Here is a 23,458-nt window from a genome sequence, read left to right on the forward strand (position 1 = left end):
AAAGGATAACCTGGAAAAATGGGCACATTTTTGTGAATCAAATACTAGGATAATTGAAGGGAATCAAGGCAAGTGGAAACAAAAACCATGATGATGCAACAATTTCAGAGCAATCAATTACAATGCAATAATTTCAATTTTTTACTCTCTGAAATTGTTGCATTGTAATGTACATTAGCGGCCAAAAAGTTGCTGTTGTGGCATCTCCCGCAGTTTCTTCGAAAAACCATGATGTTTTCATATCAGGGTTCCTAACACTGTTTGGTAGTTGAATGATGTTGTGGTATTACTGTGTAAGGCTAGAGAATTTTCCAAGAAATGTGGTTGTGGTGGTAAATAAACAAGTAGGCCCATAAGGTCCTGCCCTTAAATGAATTCATCATAGTTTTATACTTTTTGGATACATAAGCAGTGAAGAGATCAATTATTGAGTGGTGATATGCTCTGGATTTAGGCTTCTATAACTATGCTGGAATAGCTGAATAGTGATCTAAATTTGGCTTAATGGTGAATAATAAGTTATATTGAAAGGGGTGCAGGAAAAGCCTTGGCATGCTCATAAGTGGTGTCCCCAACTCTTTGTAATGAACTCTCTTAAAGCACCATAGTCTAAGAACAAGGATTTGTCTATTTTGATGAATGTGCTTGATCTCATAGTCTGAAAACCTAAAATAAGCATGGCATAATGGTCTGCAGAATGTGTGTCCACATCTTTTATTTCCTTATGATAGGAATTTTAGTTACATATATAAGGCAGATGAGAATAACCTGGTTTCATGACTGGTTCAATGTCACCAAACCTTAGGTCATGTATTTCCTGGAGGCATGTGAGAACCTTGTTATTTTTATTTTGTCCCCCAGCAATCATCATTAAACAGTGTTAACCTGTTCACATCAGGCATTATAATAATTGTCTCAGGCAACTTGCAATTCTCGGAGGGCCACATTTTCCAACATTTGCATTACATAATTTCACTGCACACAGTAGTTAAAAGCCTAGAGATATTCTACATGTTCAAGGATTTTATTCCGTTTAAGATTTTATAATTAGGCTAATGATTTCAACTGCTTGAAAGTCTTATCTAAAAAATTCTTTATTACATATTTAGTGACTAATTCATTATCACTAGACAATTGAAAATTCCTTAATAATCATAATTTTTCATGGAAAAGTATTTTATAAATGATTACATAAAAAACACAGGCTAAGTATTGTCCCAGTGTTTCATAGAACACATCTTTCATTTCCATTCTCTTGCACTTTGCCTTTGCTTCTTTGGCTTCAAGATGAAAAAAATGTAGTTGCTACATTTCTTTGAATATAAATTCACATTGATGAAAATGGCACCCTCTTAAAAACAAAACACTTAATACAATGGAATTTGCCTTGAATTAGATCCTATTAATATTAGGATTGATTATCAATCACAAAATATAAACACTACTACAGATCTTTCAAGTGCAGATGTTTACTGTAATCATAAGTAATTACCTTTGGAGCTATAAAACCTCCACAGTTTCTTTTACCCTTGTAGAATATTCCAGCTCCTACAAGGAGAGAGGGAGGGTCAGGTACTACAGGCTGAGCATCTAAGAAAGGAACTGTTGTTTGGGCCACATCACGATCAATGTCTGAATGAGTGAAGCGTATGTACTGATCATGCTGAGAGATCACTGTAGACCTTAATGGGCATTTAGTTGGTACATCAGGAGAGGACATCTTTATCTCCTTTCTTGGTTCTGTAACTGCAGCTGGGGTATTGTCATTGCTGATCCACTCTGAGGAAGCTCTCTGAGCAAGGCGGCCCGAGGTGAAGTTAAATGGTGTAGTCAGAATCTCAAGGTTCAAATGTGAACCAATGCGCCGTAGCTGAACGCCTGTCAAAACACTGCCTTCTGGAGCCGTTAGGTCATCAAGATCAATTGCCCTCTGCTCCCATGTTACTATGTGATAGTCAACGTCCCGCCGAATTTTTGGGTCATTCACATTGAAGGGTTTGATTGGTCTCCACTGTAGTGTGCTGGAATTGATAATGCCTCCTGGGAGAACCACCCCATCTTGAATCTGTAGGTGAATGACTCGGGCTACTTTGACAAACCTTAAGCCTGTAACTGCTCTATTAGAATCAGTGGTAACATCTTCAACCCCTCGTGCCAAAGAAGGGTGTAGGCTGAAGTAGCGGTCAGACTTGGTTCCTACCTCATCACATAGACACAAGCAGTATGAGCAGTGCCAAAACAGCCATCGCCACCAGCTGTCCACCTTGGTCGAGCCTCGCTCACATGATCCCTTACGTCCAAGTGTACGTCCATTCTCGTATTCAATCCAGTCATATTTTCGGTGTGTTGACCCCCCTTTGGAGAGACATACTGAGGCATCTGAATCAATGAAACGGCAATCAAATATGCGGCCATTGCACTTGGGTTGTTTTTTGCAGAACAGTCCTTTAAAACAATCGTGGACCCGTGCGTATTGGTAATAAGCACAGTTTTCTCGGCAGGTACCCTGCAAGTCGGTAAAAGCCAGACATTAGTGGTTTTCATTACTCATGTGGGAGGCAGAAATACATGCCCATGAAGCCATGGAATGACCAGTGGTATAAAGTTTTGGTACCATATTTTTGAACAACTTTTTAGGCCATAACAAATACCATTTCATTGAAAATATTCTGTCAAAAGTATTTTTAATGTATATTGTTTCCACGTATATGGCGAGATGTTAAATAATTATATGTCTACCTTTGGATTGAGGTCAACTTCATTTTCTATGTGTCCTTGTAGAACATTGGTCAGTTGTACAAAAGTTTCATTTTCTTCATGGTGAGCTGGATCACACACCCAAAGTTCTCGACTGGCCCTGGTCATTGCAGTGCGCACTGCTTGAATTTTCTCATCCATTCTGGCCTCTACTCTTTCCCGCATAAGTTCAGCTTCTAATGTGAAATTGCCTGCCTCATGAAATAAAAAATATACATGTAGTCATACACAATCATGTAGCTCTACATATATTAATGTGCTAATAGGATCTTGTACATGATAATGAGTAAATTCAAAATAATGAATCTTATTAAAACTACAAAATCAAGTTTGATTAAATAATTTATACACCAATTATTTTATGTTTTGCCAATGGTTAACCAAGTTACGGCTGTACTGTCAAACTCCATATGCAAGTGCATACCTTTATTGTAAAGCTTCAGCAACATCCATGAGAATTGCATCATAGCATATCCTTTAATCTCTGCCAAAGTCACCAAGTTATACAAGTTGTAGATAAGTTGCTGCGGTGACTGATGTATACTGCAAAGACCACTTCCTCCATCCTGTGAATGAGTATTATTATGGAAAATTTTAATTTCTTGGATGAAAAGTATTTTTAAGTATTGCTGATAACAAACTCCTCGTTTAGAAAGAAAGTATATGTATAGCCAATTTGATTCATAGTAGTACTGCCTTTTTATTGAAAAAAATATGAAATGTTGCTATCTTAATGCAATTGTAGGTACTTCTTATTTTTTCCTTAAGAAAGTAACTCTTATAATTGTTTTAGACATATTTGACGTAAATGTGATATCATTTAGTAATGGGCTGGGGAAAGCCATTCGGACTCATTGCGCATTTATATTCGGTCATCTTGCATATAAAATTTGCATTTATTGGTTTGCACAATCAGAAGTCATTTAAAATCCATTATGTTTGCTGTGGAACCTGCCATGACCAATTGACCAATGTTGTTCAATTTATCATCTACACTTTCACAGTATATATGGTTCTGAATGTTTCAAATTTCACTCTAAAGGTCTTGTAAATAATTAGTAGTCTTAGAGATCAGTCTCAGAGTCTTCTAACTGTTAAATAAATATGTACCTTAGCCATAATACCTATTACAACTACTTAAGATGTTTACCATTAGGCTGGAAAGGTTTTTAAAAAATTTGTACCTAGGATTGGGGTCTCTTATACATTCAAACTAGGAATGAAACAAGCAACTCTACATCTACAGAACCACTGTCAAGAATTCTCAAAGTTGCTCCAATTTATGTTTTTAAATTTATAATGAGAAAAAATAAGCTATTCCAGACCCTTTTTTTGTGACATTTGATGTAAGCCAGTTGTTTCTGCACTGCGTGAAATACTAACTGCGAGATGACAGCTTGCAAAAAATCTTGGGCTCTATTTCTGTGCTATTTTACTGTCTTCAAAGACAAAGACAAATCGTAGAAGCTGCTTAATGAATTATCTCCTTGTGACTGGTCAGTTTCAGGTTGCAACAGTTTTTCTCTTTATGATGTATCATCATCTCGTCGCTACCTCCTCCCAATATTATGTGGCAATCGATTATGATCACTGCCACTACCTTGTGCCCCCCAAGTGTTGTTAATCTCGAAATGTACGAAATACGAAGGAATGGATAAAGCATTTCAATTCCGACATCTCCCTCCTCAGTTCATACATATTATTTTATCGGTGGATGCGTCCAATGTCAATGCCGTGACCTTTAATCAAATTTAAGTGACTTATTTTTTTAATGTCCTACTTAACTCCCTTATGGAATAAGTTTTCCAGTAGCTTTCACTAACTCTCCCACTCTTCAAAATGAAAGTGCTCGTGGGTGAGTTTTTGCAGTTATTCGCGTTTTCCGTCGTCACTCAGGTCAGCTATACGCCTCTCAATGCCGTTTTATTTCGCAGTAGCACCTGGCAACCATACAGCTAAATCGATGGCCGTAAGGACGTGCGCGAGTACTCGGCTTTTCAATTTTTATAAGGCGGGGAACATCGGTTGAGTTTCCCTCGCACGTACAATGCCTTCATTCGGAATGGATGCCGTGCAATGGGCCTGTCAGAACATCATGAAGTCTCGCACGGGGTGCAGTTAAATTTCGTGATTTTGAAGGTCTGAAAATCCTTCCTTCTAAGTTTGTAAAGTTTGACCAAGGTGGACCAATTGTTCAAGGACAAATTTGCGTGATTTGTTAGCCGCTGGGCGTAATCAGTGCACCATGCTGAAGAGAAAACAAAAAACTTGCCCTAGGAGTACCTACGTGCACCAATGCGAAGGTCATGCCAATATATCACGAATGTTTTCTTTTAATATTTCATTAGTTGAGATTTCCTACGTTTACGTTTTTACGTTGTAATTTCTTACGAGAAACTGGCTATGTGTAACATGCAGGTTTCTTACATATAGGGAAGAGGAAATGACTGAAATGGCATAGGTCATTGTTTGCTTGATGTAGTACATGGAGAGGTAGCGATAGTATTAGTTCGTTGTAGTAAACTCTTGTTATTGCTAACCGAAGTTTCCGTATATCTCAGTCCCCATATCATAGCTTCTAAGAACAAGAAACAGCTAAAGGGTCTCGGAGGTGAACATGCGCATGTGTGCAAGTGTTCGGCACTTCGTTATAATGGGGCGGACTTCGACTGACGATTGATGAAGAGATTCATGATTAACGGACCTTTTCCTAGTCCCAATTCCAACCTTAATTCGTTTTCGCCAAATACAAAAAAACAGGCCGAGCGTACTCATGCTCTAGGTGCGACACCTAACAGATTCTTTTGTTATTTACACGTCTTAAATATGGAATTCACGTTGAACCATAGTAAGAATCCAGAATCCTGGAACCACCAAATATTAAGTAAATAGAGACCAAAAATTAAGGTACTAGAGAATCAAGAAGCTTGCCTTCGTTTCGGAGTTGGCTCTTTCATCGTTAAAAAAAATAACGCCGGAGGCTGGAGTTTGTTTACGCGTATTCTTTTCAGGGAAATATTTTCGTATCTGCGGAAGACTCTATTGGGGTAATGAAACTTCTGGCGAAGCGCTGTAATCAGCGTTTCCGCGTATCTGTGGTTTCTTCCGGCACTGGGGATTTAGTGGCGGCGGATGTAGTCAAGAGGGAAGTAGTTATGGTAAATCAGGCTGAATTCATGCCCAATATGTTGACCCCCTATTTTCTTTTCCAATGTATATTTTGGTCGCGGATTTTTTTCTCTCATTTGTCATATCGAAATCGGGTGTGGTGAGCCAACGGTATAAAGCTTATTCATGCCATAGCTATTGGCCACCGTCACTCGGCTTGCTTTCTAGAGTCCGTTTTCCCATCCCATCTGCCGCCTGACTCACGCGCATTCCCTGCTTTTTTCGTCTTATAATTGGAGCACGCCGATTAGATGTTAATTACAAAATCGTTAAAATTCTTTGCGCCGGCGTTGTGTCTGTTATGCGTCTTTCCGTCTTGCTTAATCCTGGATTGGCCTTCCATTGGTTAGAGAGCATGAATTTAACGGTTATTCCTTAATTTTTTAACGTCGTCTGTCCGATATTTCTCTGTGATTAATAATTCCGTATATTTACCATTTTCCATGATTGGTTATGTACAATGGGCGATGTAAAAAACTACTCATCATTTGGCTGTAAAAGGTGATTACTACCAAATGTGTCGTAAAGAGTCAATTCATCACCAACAGTTTAGGGTAATCATTTAAATTAGAGTATGTCAGAAGCGATAGCGATCTCAAATGATTCTCAGGCTAATCACTGTGCTTTGACGTCTTCCCTTTGCCGGAACTTCAACACGAGAGTAATTCCATAATAAAGGTCTCCTTGACATTATCACCCCCTCCCCATCCTGTAGTCTGGGCTTTGCACTGTTTCCTATGTTGAAGGAACATTTTTCCGTCAGGCGCTTCTGTGATTATTTTGAGGCGAAAGATAATGTTCTAAGTAAACGTTTCTTTCTATTATTAAAAATGTCGAAGACCTACGGATTACCCACGTCATTTTCCTTGTTGAACTTTTTTGTCTGAAATTCTGGCATAAGAGTTACTTCCACCATTATTCATAATTACTATTGGCTCTTGGATTACTGCTTTTCGTACAACATGAGGTGAATGTCGATTTGTCAAGGGGAGTATCGAACAAGTGAGACTGCGTTATTGATCGGGCGGTCAAGGCGAATGACTTTTACACTGAGAAATTCCTGCATTTCGGCGGATGAATTCGTTTAAGTTATTGTCCCGGCATTACACGCTGTTCTAGCTAATAAATCTCATGTATGTTCAAATGTATTTATAGTTTCATATGAAAGGTTATCTTGTATGGATGGAATGTTGACAAGGACTTTATGTTTAGAAGTGAGCAACCTTCGAATCGAAAGGTGGAAATGAATTCAAGGAAGTATGGCGCATTTCGGAGTATAAGAGTTCCCTTCGATATTTGGCCTCCCGATTGCCCAATTGTATTTCGAAGCCCCGGGTGTGAGAATGTCTCCGCCAGCCATGTTGCCATTGCAGAATCATGAACGTTAGCCGAACTGGACGGTTACACCAGAAGGCATAGCTGACGGCTGTCATTCAGTATCAATTCAACGAACTCTTTACGTTGTCCACATTTGTGTTCGGGTAAAATTAAGTTCAGGTACGCTTCTTTCGACAAGGATAGGTGGCAGGTGGAAGATTAATTACCGCTATGATCCATTTTAAGCACTTTCCTTACCTTTACGATAAACGCCTGTTTTGCACTTCTCGTGGGCAAAATGCGCTAGTGAACCTAGTATACGTCGCGTCGAAGGCGGGGGGTATTTTCAATCGAGTCTACCGGATACAAAGTTGCAATTATTGTCCTGCACTCCGATATATCAAAGGCAAAAAAATGCCGCTCACTTAAAATTCCTCCAAACATTCGTCGATCGCCGCCGCGCCTGTCTCGATTCATCACTGCGAAGACCTAGTTAACGCTGTGGGACTAGTGATGATTTATTTCTGTTAGGTGTTAAGGCGAATGAATGTTTACAAATTAAGTTTCCTTTCCGCCCAAATGAGTCTTCTGTGTTAATGACTGCCTTCACCTAGACCACTTGACTTTAATGGCTCACATTGAAATCATGAATTGCGGGCAACTATTGCTCCTGTTAACCATATACCGACGAATTTGGGACAAAAGACCGTTACGTTTTAAGACGCGCTAATTCCGTTAGCTCGGATAAGGTGATGTTACCATGATCGGATTATTGAGTCATTACCCTCTATTCTTATGGCTAGGTAGAAGTGTGAAAATTCCGGTACCTCTTAGGCTTCCTTGAAACTCCTCATGGCTACGGCAACCGAATATTCATCCTTCCGTCCGTGAAGCGACGGCCCACATCTGCGTCGTCGGTTAACGGTAGAGTGGTGAGAGTGGCCGAGGGGGTGGTAGGGAATACCCCACTACGCGGTGGAGAGTGAGGGCAGTCAGGTGAGCTAAGTTGCGGAACCATAAGGTTGGCTTATGATGCCTGCAGTGCATTCGTGTTTACGACTCGAGATCAGCGCATTACGGCAAATGTATGAAAAATAGAACTTTGCAGTTTTACAAAAAAATCAAAGTTTTGCGTGTTCAATGAGCTTGCACACGACATTGGGTTGCCGCCCAAGGAAGCAAATATATTGCTATCCATTTCTTTGGACAATTTTAGTGCTAGATTCCATATTAAAAATGAAGTGTCAACATTTCATCGAGGTTATTTGTTCTGATGATCAATGTTGCCTATAAATAACATTCAGAGCGCTCAAGAAGTACTTCTACAGTCATACACTTTGATTTGTTCAGTCCTTCACATGGAAATTTTAATGGGATTTGTATAACGCTGGTTGATTGTAGTCCAGGTTAAGTTATTGTAAGTAATGTAATATAATTCGGCAAAACCAACCCACGAATTCGTTCAAAAGTAGGAAAATGCTACGATTATCGAAGGTGTTAACATCAATTTTACAAATAATTTATTAAAGACGGCTGTTTCAAATGCAGTGTGGTAGTTGTGCTAAATATTTTATCTATTGCGTTTACAAAAGAAATCACATAAGAGTCCAAGTTGAAGATGTATGATCTTGGCTCTACATCATTGGTTTCCTATCTGTGATATTTTAGCCGATTGTAGAAAAATGTCGATGCGGTGCGCACCGGGCACAAATTACACTGCATAGCATCAGTATGGATAACCCTCCAGGATGTTTATGGGCCTGGACTATTATAGCCTGTACAATACGAATTCTAACTCGTTGTACAGCCTTTTGATCTCTAAGCTCCCTGGGGGAGTTTTTATCCTTAGTGTGATGATCCAGTGTTTTATGTAAGTTAAACCTGTTTCGTGGTGTGAACGTGATGCAAACTGTTTGAGGTTTATTCTCAGCTTTCGCACTACTGAATGGTTTCATGGTGTGAGTTGCCATTAGGCAGTAAACGCGCGTCAGTCTTCATCAAGTTTATGCAGCACTTACTTCAGCCAGATATTCCATAAACCTTAAATGGCGAATCATGCATACCGAACTTCAGTAACATTTCATACACTTACAACTCTGGTTTATCTCAGTCGCATTACATATACGAGTGGAAATGGAGTTTGATAGAAGCCATTTCACCTTTGAATTAATGGGTTTCACTGTGCCACCCTTTTTTCATTCAATTCTATTTGAAGTCATTGAAGTGCTTATGCGAGGATTACTCAATGTGCAACCCGTCGACCTTGTTTTTCAAACGCGCGAGTTTATTGCAATTTCAAGAAAGGGCGCTTTCATAAAATTATTTTCTATTGAGTTGAATCAAAAGGAGATGATATTTTTATTTGCAGTAGGAACGCAACTTTGATTATCTAATGTACATATTTCTCGGACTTGTACTGAGGAACTTCATCTTTCCATTAAATTTATACTAACTAAATTTACAAGCTGATGATGATTACGCCGTTATAATTTAAGTGATTCGATTTTAAATGTGTCAGTTGCAATATTTTCATTCCGCTTTCCCCCATGCCTTATCACGGTATGTCAAAAAAGAGAGAGAATTAAGATGTTGAAACAAAAACAATTATTCTTCACTTTCCTACTCTGCCCGACCGCTTCTGTTGTTTTATTAGATAAATAAATAAAACAGGAAATCAGAAAAAGAAAATGATTTGACCATACATCCTGTGTTCACGGAACATCAATTACTAGGTAGTGCGGTACGTCTTTGCTAAGAGGAGAGTTGCAACATTTCACGAAAGCAATTGAGGTATTCTTTGGAATTCACTGTTAGAGAATGCACCGTGATGAATATATAGGAATACTTGAAAATTACCTTGTCCTAGAGGCTGAGATAATGGCATGATGTAGACATTGGCGAGAGAAGAATGGCGTCTCTTATTAATAGGCGTGGTACCGTTTTGTAGATACTATGATTTCATCGCGCGGATATTCGTCTTACCTGCGGTTTCCATGTATGAAAAATTGAAAAGTGGTTAGTCCCAATAGCAAATGATTAACTGAGGTCGGAGCGCTCATCCGCGATTCCGTAGCAAATCATTAGAAGATTCTACATTTTACCCAGTGGGCACGAATATTAAAGGGAAACTTGTTTATTTAAGTATTAAATCTGTATGCCCCCAGCTAACTGCCTTGCGATTGTTTGTGTATTGTAACAAGATCCGAATTTAGAATACGCACTTAAAGAACAGGTCAAGTCTCAGGGAAAACAGACTCGAGGCACTAGCGGCTGACTTGCTGTGAAAGATTATCTCTGTGGCTCCTTAGGAGGGAAAATCAGAAGAATGCCACAGTTGTGAATTTGCTGAGACGGCAATTCCTTATGCACTACTGCTGTTAAAAGCACAGAAGGGAATGAATACCATAAGTAGCACGCTCGGCAGATTCCCGAAGACTCCTCCACTGTCCTCTCTGGTCGCGAGATCGTGCAGCCTGCTCAGGGCGGCTGGCACGGAGGGTGGATTTTTCTGCTGCACTGTCTCCGCCCAGTCGGATAAGACCTTCCGTGAGGCCTCTGTGGACGTGCTGCCCGCAGGTCTCGCCTGGAACCCCCGGAACGACTGGTATAGCGTCTCAACCATGCTCATCTGCACGTCAGCGCTGGCCCACGTGAACAGACTGCCAAGAGGACCGGCAAGAAGTCGCTTCCGTTCTTCTGAGGTCGACCTCTGCGGGGCCTCGGCCTCGAGGGAGTTTCCGAACTGGGCGAACGAGCGGACAATTACCTCGTCGGGTGTCGTGAGGTTGTTACTCTGCGAGAAAGCCCCCAGGGCGTGCCATCGGGGGTCGTTGATGTCGTCCCACGAGTCCTCCACAAGTAACTTAAGCTCGGCGTACAGTTGCAGAAGCCTCGTCGGTTTCGGATCACGGTTAGGGGTGCCCTCGATAGGACTGGAGAGTGCTAGCAGAGCGAAGGCAATCGCGAAGGTGGTCACAGCCCTCGCCGACGCCATTGTCCGTGGGAATCGAGGCAATGCAGTCCTGCCTCTAGTGAGAGAGAGTGGTCCCGAAGCGTGAGTCACCGAAGGATCTCTCGATTGAGAAAGGCTCAGTTCGGTTTGTTCTCAGCAAGCAAAATAAACGGGGGGGTCCGTGCTTATACGTCCAATCCCGTGCGTATCTCCTCCTCAACTGCGCAGCGCTCGCGCAGACGGCCTTTCGCTCTCTCCCTTCCCCTTCCTTCCAACCCTCCCCATCTCGTCCCCCTCCGAAACTCTCGTCTGTCAAACGCGGGCGTTGAGGTTTCCCTCCTGATCTCCCCCACTCAATCGTACCCCCTTCCTCCGAATCCCCTCCTTTCCACTTATCCCTCTTATCCTCTCCCCCTTTCCTTCGTTTCACTTCCCCCTCGGCTCAGGCCGATGCCGACGCACAACGGGCCTATTCTCACAGATTTTATGCACAACTTTGATCACGTCCCCAAGGAAATTCAAATCACATCTCAAGCGCCTAGTCACAGTGAATACATCCCTTCAGTCCGGGGAGATCCGGCTAAGCGATCTGACTTAAGTCTCAAAAAGAACATGATCTGTGCCTATTTCGTTAGCTGTTTTAACGATTGCCCCCTAAGACTACTCAGTGGTGAATTATCCGTGCTTCTGACGTAATCCGGTGATCCATTTCAGTTCTGGCGAAAGAATATATTTCGGAGTACTGAACGAAGACAAACTTCGTGTATGTCACAATATCCAGGCTGAATAAATTGGGGAATATTCCAGGTCTTAAAATATCACCGCTGAGCAGTAGTAGTCACATTGAAAGGGAGAAGATTCGAGCTGTATGTAAACAGTTACATGTCTTTCATTATTATGTGACAGCTGAGGGACTGTTGTGGTATCGATTTTTAATTTTTTTACACAGTAGTGATATCGATGCCGCAGTTTAACTGATAATCTGCGGAATATAATTGGGGAACATTTTTGTTATAAACGCTGATCGCAAGTTTCTACGCCGCCTAGGATGGGATTTTTGGATGACCCGGAAGGGCATTGGTTTTGAATATTCCAACATTTGCCTGTGTTTGGGTTCCAAGTGCTTTCCTCAGTTTTGGTCGAGTTCTACGTTAGCTATTGACGTTTTGGAATCATAAAATTACCCCGTATGTGTTAGTCTCCGCCTTTTAAATCTGGCGCGAGAGATTTTGTACATCCGGCCGAAATATTGTGACTCGCATTAAATCGTGTCCCACCGGACACTGGATTACCTTAGAGAGAATTAGCATGGACCTTTGCCAGAAAAATGAAGAAAGGTCACCTGAGAATTGTAGATAGTACGAGTATATTCATCTATGACAGCGAAAGAAGAGGAATTTGATGACAGAGACTTATCAAAAATTTGATATTACGGCAGAAATGGGATAGCCGCACAGATCAATCTCACAGTATTTGTTCATTGTGTCTTAGTATTAATTGATCTCAGAATACTGAAAATTTAATTCATTTCCCATTGCAAACATCAGTCCTCGTAACGTCGTCATTAATTCGATGGCTATTGAAAATGTCATTCTTCGTATCGGTCTTCATATTTTACGCAACGGTCCACTAGATTGCGATTCATGGCAATATCAAAACATTGATTGCGAGGAAAATCACGTTATGGATCACGGTAGCAATGACACGCAAAAAAACTGCAATAGTGACCTTAGTTTATGTGAAGACATCTCCATAAATAAGGAAGTACATTATGACATATGAGACGTGAGATTTGATTTATATGAGTAATATTAGTTTACACACTGCTTAAACATTTATAGATAACATCTTATATGTTGCTAAAATTTAAATTAAAGTGATTTGCACGAGATTATGTGTTGCCTTTGGATCTGATTTTTCCATTGTTCGTCTTTTCCGATAATAAGTAAGTTGCGGAGGCGTTAACCTTGACCAATCCGCGACCAATTGACACAATGCCTCTAAGTCATCTCAATGAGCTGACTAACGACGTCATCATAGATGTTGCCATAAAACGACAATAAAGCTCTATTTGAAGTATCTCACTTGCTATTATTGTGTGTGGGCGACAGCAATACGCTTACGCAAGGAAAATGTTTAAATATCTTGAAGAAGAGAACTCTATTCAACATTTTTATTACGATTGTCATTTAATTACGTATGACTGAATGGCGCACATATATTTTCGTAATTCTTCGTATTCGCATGGTAATTTGTTATTATAATTTAAAATCTTAAAAACCAAAGATCTTGGAAATGGCACGGAATCCGCGATCTTCAGTTATCTGAAACTTGCTGGTGTTTTTATGATTTCCTTGCTTTAAACCCAATGCTCGGAATCCCAGTAACTAACAACATTGGGCGCATTCAAGAAACATTCCAGTTTATAAATTTGCTTGAGTGGATACCCCTTTTTTCATCTCCTATTACCTCACGTTTTGTTTCACTTGTATTGCAGCTTTCTTTGGCCTCTATTCGAAGGTCGAAGCGTTAATGAAGCAAACGTAACGGAGATAATCATTGAAAATGCCCCATTATTGTTTCAAAGTACATTGCACTTATGGAGGTGTCATTTTTCAAGCATTTATTTTTTTAACTGTACGAGCAGTGAGCTTCCAATTTTAAATCTAGGGAGCGAAAAAATGAAACAATATAACTGTTTTTCCAAAAAAATGTATCATAAATAATCAGATTTAACGTCTTATGTACGCTTATTTTCGAAATTCAATGACGCAGCCCTCAGGTGGCGTGGCGCCGGTATAAGGCTTAAATTTGTGATTGGAGGAAACATTTTAATATCTTCCAAATTCGTAATTATTTAAATTTTGTTATTAAGTCGTGGTTGACTTTCTTTTTTTGTAGACTATAAGCGTGGGATAAAATATTAATATATGATAATGATAAAAGCGAAGGATACAAGCGTCTTGCAGTGCATGCGAATTTAAGCTTTTTTGCCTCGTCGTTATAATTAAACTGCAATAAATAACTGGAATTCGAGAAAATTCTGGAGAAATTTAACTCTAATAGAATGTTAGTTATGTGCATGTTTATATGAAATGGCTAATTATTTCTTACGCTAGAATATAATTTGCTGTCTTTCTGACGAAGTCACGACTAGTTTTCAAATCGTGAAAATGAGTGATTGATACTTTTAAGTCCATGTACGACACATGTTAAAGTTAATTATTTTTAGTATGAAATTACTTATTATTTATAGGTTAAAAACCTCAGTGAATATCGTATTTTGTAGCTTACGTTTTTCTTTAGGTTCTGTTTGTAATTGTTCTCATTACATACTTAGGGTTGTACCTTGGGGGAAAATTGTCGTGTTGATGTTTTACAGCTCTTCCGCCTTCTAATATTTTGAGCAATGGCTAAGAAATTGATATAAAATGGCCTTTGAAACGTGATTAAAAACTACAATTTTTCTTCCATTCATAGAATTCCCTAATATTATCCCGTCACTTTATCGAATACTTGTAGTTTCATTATGCCAGGATAAAAGCCGAGCGTGCCTCTCTTAGTTTTTGCTTGAAATTTCCTTGTATAATTCATGCCCAAAGAAAATTAAGATAATCGAAAATTTCGTTGAATCCTGCTGAATCATACCATCATGGTAACATTTTTCAATGTAAACATTGAATCAATAAGACGCTATCCATCATCACAATTATTATATTGCAGTACTGTGGTGAGTTTTGATAGAATGTCTTATTGAAGCTTGAATAAAACTGACTTTATCGCGCGTTCCTAATTGAACTTAGTACTCGAAGTTGCTGAGTAAAAATTATCTGTTCATTCGTCATTTTCTGTCGGAGTGTTTATATGTCAAATAGGCTTCCTAGCGACGGTGAGATTTTCATCTCATTTCACACGGAAGTGCTGTAGCTATAGGAATTTAACCATTGTTTTCCACGTTATACGTCGTCGATTCTGATTAGAGGTCGAAAAACTCACTGGATTAAAAATTTAAATGAACATACTACCTGGATCAAAAAGTTCCCGGAATAACCACCGTGTGGCGCTCCCATCGTTCCGATTTGAGTTCTGTTTTTTTTGTTAAATTGGTACATCTGTTGTTGATATTCCCTTTAAATCTTAGTGTCATAACTTGACATTTGCAAAAGTTACGTAGCCAAGAGTACATCTATCTCTGTGTGTGTTGGCGATTTTTTACAATTGCAGAAATGGATTTATATTTGCAACAACGAACTTGTATTAAATTTTGCGTAAAAAACGGATTTAGTGGCACACGGACGTTGGAAATGTTGGAAAAGTGTTTCGGCAACGATTCTCTAAAAAAAACGGTCGTTTACCAGTGGCACGAGCGGTTCAGAAGTGGTCGTGAGTCAATCGAAGATGATGAACGCAGTGGCAGACCATCGACATCGAAAGTCGGTGAAAAAATTGATAAAGTAAAAGAAATGTTGGTCAATAACCGCAAATTAACCATCAGAGAAATAGCGGAGGACTTGGACATTGCCTATGGATCCACCCAAGACATTGTGGTTAATGATTTGGGTTTCCGTCGTGTAGCAGCAAAGTTGGTGCCAAAAGACCTCAATTTCATGCAAAAAAGAGACCGTGTTGACGTCGCAAAAGACATGATTTGCGAGGCTGAATCCGATCCCACATTCATCAAAAGGATCATTACTGGAGACGAGACGTGGGTTTATGAGTACGACACGCAATCCAGACATCAGGCAAGTGAATGGCGTTCACCAAATGAGCCGAGACCAAAAAAACCACGTCGTTTTCAGTCAAAAAAGAAGGCAATGCTGACGGTTTTCATGGATTACAACGGTGTAGTGCATCATGAATTTTTGCCAGAAGGCCAGACAGTAAACAAAGAGTATTATTTGGGCGTTATGAGACGTTTGCGTGAAGCAATTCGCCGAAAGAGACCAGAAATGTGGGCAGAAAACTCGTGGATTTTGCACCATGATAACGCACCGTCGCACAGTGCTATCATTATTCGTAATTTTTTGACGAAAAATGCAACAAATACCATCCAACAGCCACCGAATTCACCTGATTTGGCTCCCTGTGACTTCTTTCTGTTCAATCGAGTTAAAAAACCATTACGGGGAACGCGTTTTAGCAGCCGAGAGGAAGTAATGGAAAAATCGCAGGAAGCACTGATGGACATACCGAAAACCGACCGTAACTTTTGCAAATGTCAAGTTATGACACTAAGATTTAAAGGGAATATCAACAACAGATGTACCAATTTAACAAAAAAAACAGAACTCAAATCGGAACGATGGGAGCGCCACACGGTGGTTATTCCGGGAACTTTTTGATCAAGGTAGTATGTGGTAAACATGTATTTCACAAGGACGTCAAGTGAACTCTACCCGACCTTAGAGCTAAAGGCTGGATGACTGGACATCTTGCCCCTCGACCGACATGGTACAATCGTTTGGTCCTCTGAGGGAAAACGTTTCACACAGAGCTCTTCGTGGTGAATAAGATTTGTATTGACTTTTTGACCATTTGGAACCAGGGTAAATCCTAAACGAAACAAAAGCTTTCATGGTAGTGACTTTATATTAGGTGTTTTGGAGTTGGTTTGTTTCAATTTAAAGGGAATGTCCTGAGGGAATTTGCATTATTACAGGGGTGTTAAAATCCGAAGAGAAACTGTTTATTTTTCTCCTCGCTTTTCCTCAATGGCCTTAAATTCAATTCACGCTCGGCATTGTTCGTATGAAATTTTTCTAATGCTCTTGCGTCGTATAGTTTTAGCTATCCGTGCCTAATCTCTACTGGGTGTCACAGCCTATACAATGCCGGCAAGGTCTCTCGTGAAAACGGTAACATGGGTGTCGAGACTCCTGGCGACAATGATTGATGTTTTACGCGTCCTCCAGCAGATGCTCCGGTTTCTGTGTTGAACGCCGGAAACCCTACATCAGCTGTTGGCCTCCTAAACCGCATGCTTTCCTCATGCTGCAGCCGCGACCGTTGGCCCCAGCGTTGACGCGGATTCTGGGGAGAATCCTTCCACGCTGCGAATCCATTTAGCATAAACTCTCGCATGTCATACTTGATGAAAGAGAAGGTCGCTTGTTGGGGAGAATATGGGGGACGGCTCATACAGTTCCGCTGTCCGTATGCTAATTTTTGCTGTTCGAAAATTGATACGATACATTAGCTAAAACAAAAAGCTTCCCGTGTAAAATTACGCACGCAGATAGTCGAAGAATATATTTTCTCAGTAAGATCCGCCGTAATAGTTGAGATTTTATGTTTCATTTTTGCTTTTATTTCGGCGAGCCGGAGAAGTACGAGCTGCTTCATGAGGCTTTCTAGCGCCCAGAGAGAGAGAGTCGCAGTGTCGCGTAGCTCTTTAAAATTTTCGCCTCCAGTAGTTCGGGTACTGGGGATAATTAACAACACTCCCACCCATCACGATTAGGCGGCTTCGATATGTTGAGCTGGCGCAACGTTCAACTGAACTTTACTAGACATTCATTAATCCGAGCCTGAAATTCGGGTCTTCAAGTTTAACGTTTTCTTTGCTCCTTTGTTATTTTTCCTTCATTACGTTAAACACATTAAGTCCGTGGTTATTAATAGTATACGCTCATTTGCCCACTATTCAGTGGTTAAGAGAGATATCCGTAGTTCTGAGGATAAATCAGCATTAGCAAATAATCTTAATGTAATCGACCCTTTGATTTAGAATTATAATTTTAAAAAGTGTGCAGTGATGAATTTTTGGAATAGAAAAAGATCCCTACCTAGCGTCTACTAACCTCAAAAATCCCGAATTATGAAGTTTAGACCTTATTCAATACTTGGGGTTTACCCTTACTCACGACGTGGGTGAAACATGAACAGGGAATATCTGGACAAGCTGGGGAAAATTAGTATTTATTAGAATAGAAGAATATTAGGGAAATTTAATGAAAAGGTTAAAGAAAGATATTAGCTTTCGCTCGTCAAGCCCCATTCATCCCCAGAATATTCTGCTAGTAAGTGGGATTCTCATGAAGTTACCGAATTAATTCGCGTGCAGCGTAGAGGAGCTATACTTGTAAATCGTTGTCATACAAACTGAGTAGCGTATCAACATTTTTAGAGGATATGGGTTGGGAATCTCTCACGGAGGGAAGGTTAAATCACAGATTAAATCTCTTGCATACATTTGAAGGATGTCTCTCTAGCAATGATGTTGAAAATTGACATATTATTCGCCCAATCGCACTACGGTAGGAGAGATCTCGTGAATAAAATTGGATAGTTTAAGTGTTGGATAGATATATTTAAGATGTAATTTGTACGACCGCACTTGGGACAGGGGTAATTTTCTTTTTTTTTCATTTTAAGTATCCTAGTATGTTGTTTTCGTCTCATGTAGCTTCAGTTGTAGTCCTTGTTAATTACAGCTCCTCTCGCATGCATAGAAAAGTGTAGCTCACTTAAATACCGTTTTGCATGTACCTGTAGTTACCATGCTCTACATCATTTGATTTTTTTGCAATATAAAGGACTAAAAATTAAGAAAAACTTAATTGTTTATGCTACATGCATGGCTTTGAATCACCCCCTGCCACACACCTAAGTGGTGGCTCGCAGGGTCCACGTAAAAATAGGAAAATGAGAAAGACATGAAGATTAATGGTACTTAACGTGTCTTCAGCCGACTTAACTTGGAGCATTCTCGTGAAAACGCATTATTTTATGCTGCGATTCATTAAAAACTTACAGAAAAATTTCTGAAGACATATTAACCACTCAAAAATCATTTTGTGGTTTATGGACTTGTTGAAGACTTAAATCAAAGAAAGCATATTAAAATGAATCGATAAGTGCGATGCGGGAATATTTGTTAGAATTGCAACGAGGTGCATTGCAGTGATTCTGGAGGAATAGGGGTGAGAGCCTTCTGATTCTCGAAGACAGCAAAAAGGCTTAGAAAGGTGCAGGGCACATGAGTTTTCTTGCAACACAGAGAATTATTCTGGCACACAATTATATTAACAGGTGCGACCACCGGAATTAAATGAGAGATACCGTTACTGTTTGATCTGGACTCTTTCTTCCCTGGTACGGTACGCAGTCATATCGAAATCTAACCCATGACACCGTAAACGTTAAATTAACTTGCATACTGGAATTTGATGATTCGGTCTAACCCAGCGATTACTTCACGATTATTATAGGCGTTTTTCCTCGTCCGTAGTAACAGGATCGACAGATCGGTCCCAAATATCAACCACGTGGCCCCTTTCAAAGTGTCCTGAAAAGATGTCACGAAGTCTTAATTTCATTTTGTTCTTCAAAAGGTGAAAATCAATGAAACTGAAGAATGTTTCTCTTTATTGGCAGTTTATACAATAGCGTACCTACGTGTATGCCTGCTTGCAAAAGATAACCCACAGCTCTACTGTATTTTGTTATTGCATTCATGTCATGGTATTTATTTCAGATAGGGATGCTTCCGTCTCTCTATAGTGCCTATAAGGCATTATTTTTTCTATTCTCCGAAGAAACTCGCGGTGACTGTTTCACTAATGTACGCATTGGTGATTGACGAATGCTGTATACGCTACGGAGCGAAATATTTAGTAAACATTTTTGTATTGAAAGCGGCTGTACTAATACAAATATTATATTCTATCCTTTTTCGTCAAATTATGTGTATGTGGTTAATCAGGGTCTTGGAACGTAGAATTTCAAGATTTCATTGCAGTTTGTTTATTTATTTACCTAAGAAAACAAACAGAATCAAGAAACTTCATGCTCTTGGGCCCTAAATACACGATGATATTTTGCCAGAGGAAGATTATATTTCTCTAATGCGTCTGTATAAGGAGGTGGAAACCAGTGCAGTCCCACGTTCGCTTCAATCATTTTTTGCTTCGCTCAGGGGACTTGCCTGTATCTCTCATACCAGCTTACCGAGGCGTCTGCTCGCATTTCCCCGTCGTCAGCTCTTTCGCTCCTCGGAAGTGTCTTCTTGCTTTTTCGAGTGGTACTCGATGGTCTCTCCCCCCCCCCCCCTTGGCTACTCCGGATGAGACAGCTAAGATGGCAGGACTGCTAGGGAGGCAAGCGCAGCTGTCACTGACTCACGTCCTTTATCGAACACTCGGCGAGCAACTTAGTGAGACCTAGGGGAAGTTCAATGTGTCCCAAGCCCAATGTACGTACGTATGTTGTCCGCCTGAATCGTCGCGTGCTCCTCGTGGGCTGTATAATTTGAACTCTTTGAGTGCACCTAAACTGTGGATTGAAAACTGCATGTATGAGTATGACCTTTAAAGCATCACTTCAAAGGACATTCGGTTTGAAATGTCTCTTGAATTTTTAACCTCCTGATTTGATCGAAAAAGAAATGATATCCCCAAAGCATTTGCTAATGCACTTCAAGATAGGCAATGATCTTTGGCGGAGACACGATGGCGGTTCAATGTTGGTAGGTGATTGATAGGCTATCAAGTCCTTGGATACTTGCAGAAAGTTTCGGTAGCTCATCAATTTTTTTTAGAAAAAGGAAATTATTGAGTTGTGAATGAAATGAGAAATTGGCCAGCCAAATCATCGAGACCATCTATTGTGTGTGGGAAAATATGAAAACCGTTTGGTAGGTTGATATACTTGGAGGCAGAATTCGAACTCGCGACCGCCTGCCGACGTTACCTATCGATACGTAAGCCATTATTGAAAAACACAATGAAAAAGTTTAATATTTAAATTCAATAAATTTCACCGTTTCTATCGTCAGTATAACATATTTTTCATTGCCACCTAATGTATGGTTTTGTCTCTACATTAAGTGAAGAAACAGTCGCGTGCGAGGTTTCATGACTTTTCTACGTCGTAGATGATAGGTTTTTCAGATGCACGTGAAGAGCAGTTAGGCAAGTTATGTATGCTAGCATTGATCAAATAGTGTTACAGACAAAATTAACTCTGCGGCCAAACCTATAGTGTTTCGCATGGAAACGTAATACCGAGAAGTAGCAAAATGAACCCCCATTCCTTCTATTGTAATCCTTTGGAAAACTATTCGGTCCATAGTACCTTGTGGCACTCTAGAATCTCAAATGAATTTAACAAGCCACTTCGTAAATTAAACTTATAACTGTGGAAGAAGCCTAGAAGTATAAGGGAAAATTTCTCTAAAATAAAGATTTTAAAATATCTTAATCCATACCGGATGACCTTTGTTAAAGGAGCCACCCAACTCAACGATATTTAGCCGTTCATAGTCCTGAGCACCACGGTCTCCATCGCAAATTCCATATCCTGCCGTAGTTGATAAAACCTGTAATTTTCGCAAGTTTTCACGCCTTGGGCAATTTGTTTGCTGCTCAAACGGGCCACGAACTATCCATTGCTGTACTTTATATCCTAACACATAAATGTGGAATTTTCGGAAAGGTAATGTAAGTAGGAGGATCGTTACGGGTTCAGTAAAATAAAGATGAATCATACTGGGCCCGTATAAATATTCTCTAAAGAATATAATATACCACCGTCGCATTAACATTTCTTGTTAGGCAACCTTTGTTTGCTATATAAGGTACGAATATATGTACAATATGAAAGGAAAGGTTTACCTCATTCCTTGAAATGCGGGTGACGGGTTAACTCCGTCAAAAGCTTGGAATTTAGTCTCTTCTGCCATCTATGTTCTCGAAATCATTACACAGACTGTTTAAATCACCTACAAGAACTACCTCTCTGAAGAATCCTCACCTGCATAGTGGCTAGAAGTAGCTTGAAGATGCCCTCTCCTCCAAGACTGTTGTGCTTCGGGACCACCAACGAGTGAATGTTCTCCAGCAATGATCTTATTGAGTGGGAACTGTGCGAAACCGTGGAGGTCGCGAAGTCTTCCAAAGTGGAGACTTCAAGTGCGACTCCTCCCTTCGATGTCGAATCCAGTGCTTTGCTGTACGTGGACATGGATTCTTCAGCGGTCATCACCTGCCGGATTGCTGTAGCCAGGGTACCCAGCTTGAGTTCCCAACGGAGCTTGGCCGGAATCTCCATCAATAGTCTTCCGATATCGTTAAGCGAAGTCTTCACAGTATTTTCTAAAGACGTGGTTCTTCGCGATACGTCGGCCATCCTACTGAGCACCATCCTCTGCGTTTGGGAGATGCTTCCCCGGAAGAACGAAGTCGGATGTGCCTCTTCCGTCCCGTGAATGGAATCAATTTTTTGCCATGAAGCTGAAACCACTCGAATCACTTCCTGGCCTATATTAATAACACTTGCTATGTCGGATATATCGTTGAACTGGGCGTTTGACTCTAAGAAGACCATGGCGGGCAAGAGGAAGACAAGAAATGAAAAATATGGTTTAAGACCCATTGCTATCGTGATAGCCGCTGTTTCGTCTTAGTCAGGTAAAAGATTTCAAGAATCTATCTGGTCTTGAACGCGTGGACTGTGCCGCGAGTTAATAACGGTCGCAGTGAACTACACTCGGCGCCCGTTTTCTACCACCTGATTACTTCTCCGCCGACCCACTGCAACTGAATCCTTATTCTGAGGGCGAGTGGTTCGTGAACGCTCGTGTATAATCGCCAGTCTTCGTCGGGTCGGGAAAGAGGGTGGCGCGGGCGGAATGTGGGGGAGCGGCTGCAGCAGATGAGATGTTGTCGACGTTATTCAGGCCTTCGACCTTGATGGCAAATTCTCGTTTCCCATTGTTTCCTGTCGATCGAGCACGCTTATTATTAATATTATAGAGAACTTGTAACTTTGAAAACTCTCGGTTCGGGTGGACTGACTCCGAAATCATGCCAGCAAGTGAAGTCGTTTTACCGTTTAGGTGACTGAAGCGAAGTACGTGATTTTGAATTTGAAATAAATCCATGGGCGATTTTCCCCCGCTGTACTGTGCTCTGTGCTTGCCTCATGAATTGTTATGCTTTGTTTAACTGTAGTTGAAATTAATTGAAATGGTTAGAAAAAGATGGCGAAATTATTTTTAAAATGACAATGCATTTAGTTTGAATTATTTCTGAGCATTAATTTGCGGACATATATCCGGGGTCGTTTAATTCAACACGATGAAAACAGGTAGCTTATTCAGCTTTGAGCATCCTTGTAAGTGGTACCACCACCAATTGGCGACGAGGTGTGGTTGCTCCCCCTCTCCGGGGGGGGGGGGGAGTTTGAAAAGGAAGGGAAGGGGAGTAAAAGTGAAAAATAAAGTGATGGAGGGTAAAGGGACGTGGAGAGGAAAGGCAGTTGAAT

General features: G+C 40.4%; 2 protein-coding genes across 4 annotated transcripts in view; one reads left to right on the forward strand and one right to left on the reverse strand.

Moving 5' to 3' along the window:
- Ubr3 (Ubr3 ubiquitin ligase) overlaps positions 1-23,458 on the forward strand; it is a 119,931-nt gene that overhangs the window by 45,733 nt on the left and 50,740 nt on the right. The window lies entirely within an intron of this gene.
- Positions 1,079-22,712, reverse strand: LOC139692593 (uncharacterized). 2 transcript variants are annotated; one of them, XM_071590864.1, is made up of 4 exons: positions 21,947-22,712; positions 3,182-3,323; positions 2,740-2,948; positions 1,079-2,506 (listed from the first exon to the last, which is right to left on the reverse strand). In XM_071590864.1, the coding sequence occupies exons 1-4, from the start codon at positions 22,565-22,567 to the stop codon at positions 1,445-1,447; spliced, it is 2,034 nt and encodes a 677-aa protein (XP_071446965.1). In that variant the 5' UTR covers positions 22,568-22,712; the 3' UTR covers positions 1,079-1,444. The 2 variants fall into 2 exon arrangements, with proteins under 2 accessions (XP_071446965.1, XP_071446966.1); XM_071590865.1 differs by lacking the exon at positions 21,947-22,712 and adding an exon at positions 10,646-11,403.

This window comes from Hetaerina americana, unplaced genomic scaffold, assembly GCF_022747635.1.
Source record: "Hetaerina americana unplaced genomic scaffold, ioHetAmer1.1.p SCAF_4, whole genome shotgun sequence".
Taxonomy (NCBI): domain Eukaryota; kingdom Metazoa; phylum Arthropoda; class Insecta; order Odonata; family Calopterygidae; genus Hetaerina; species Hetaerina americana.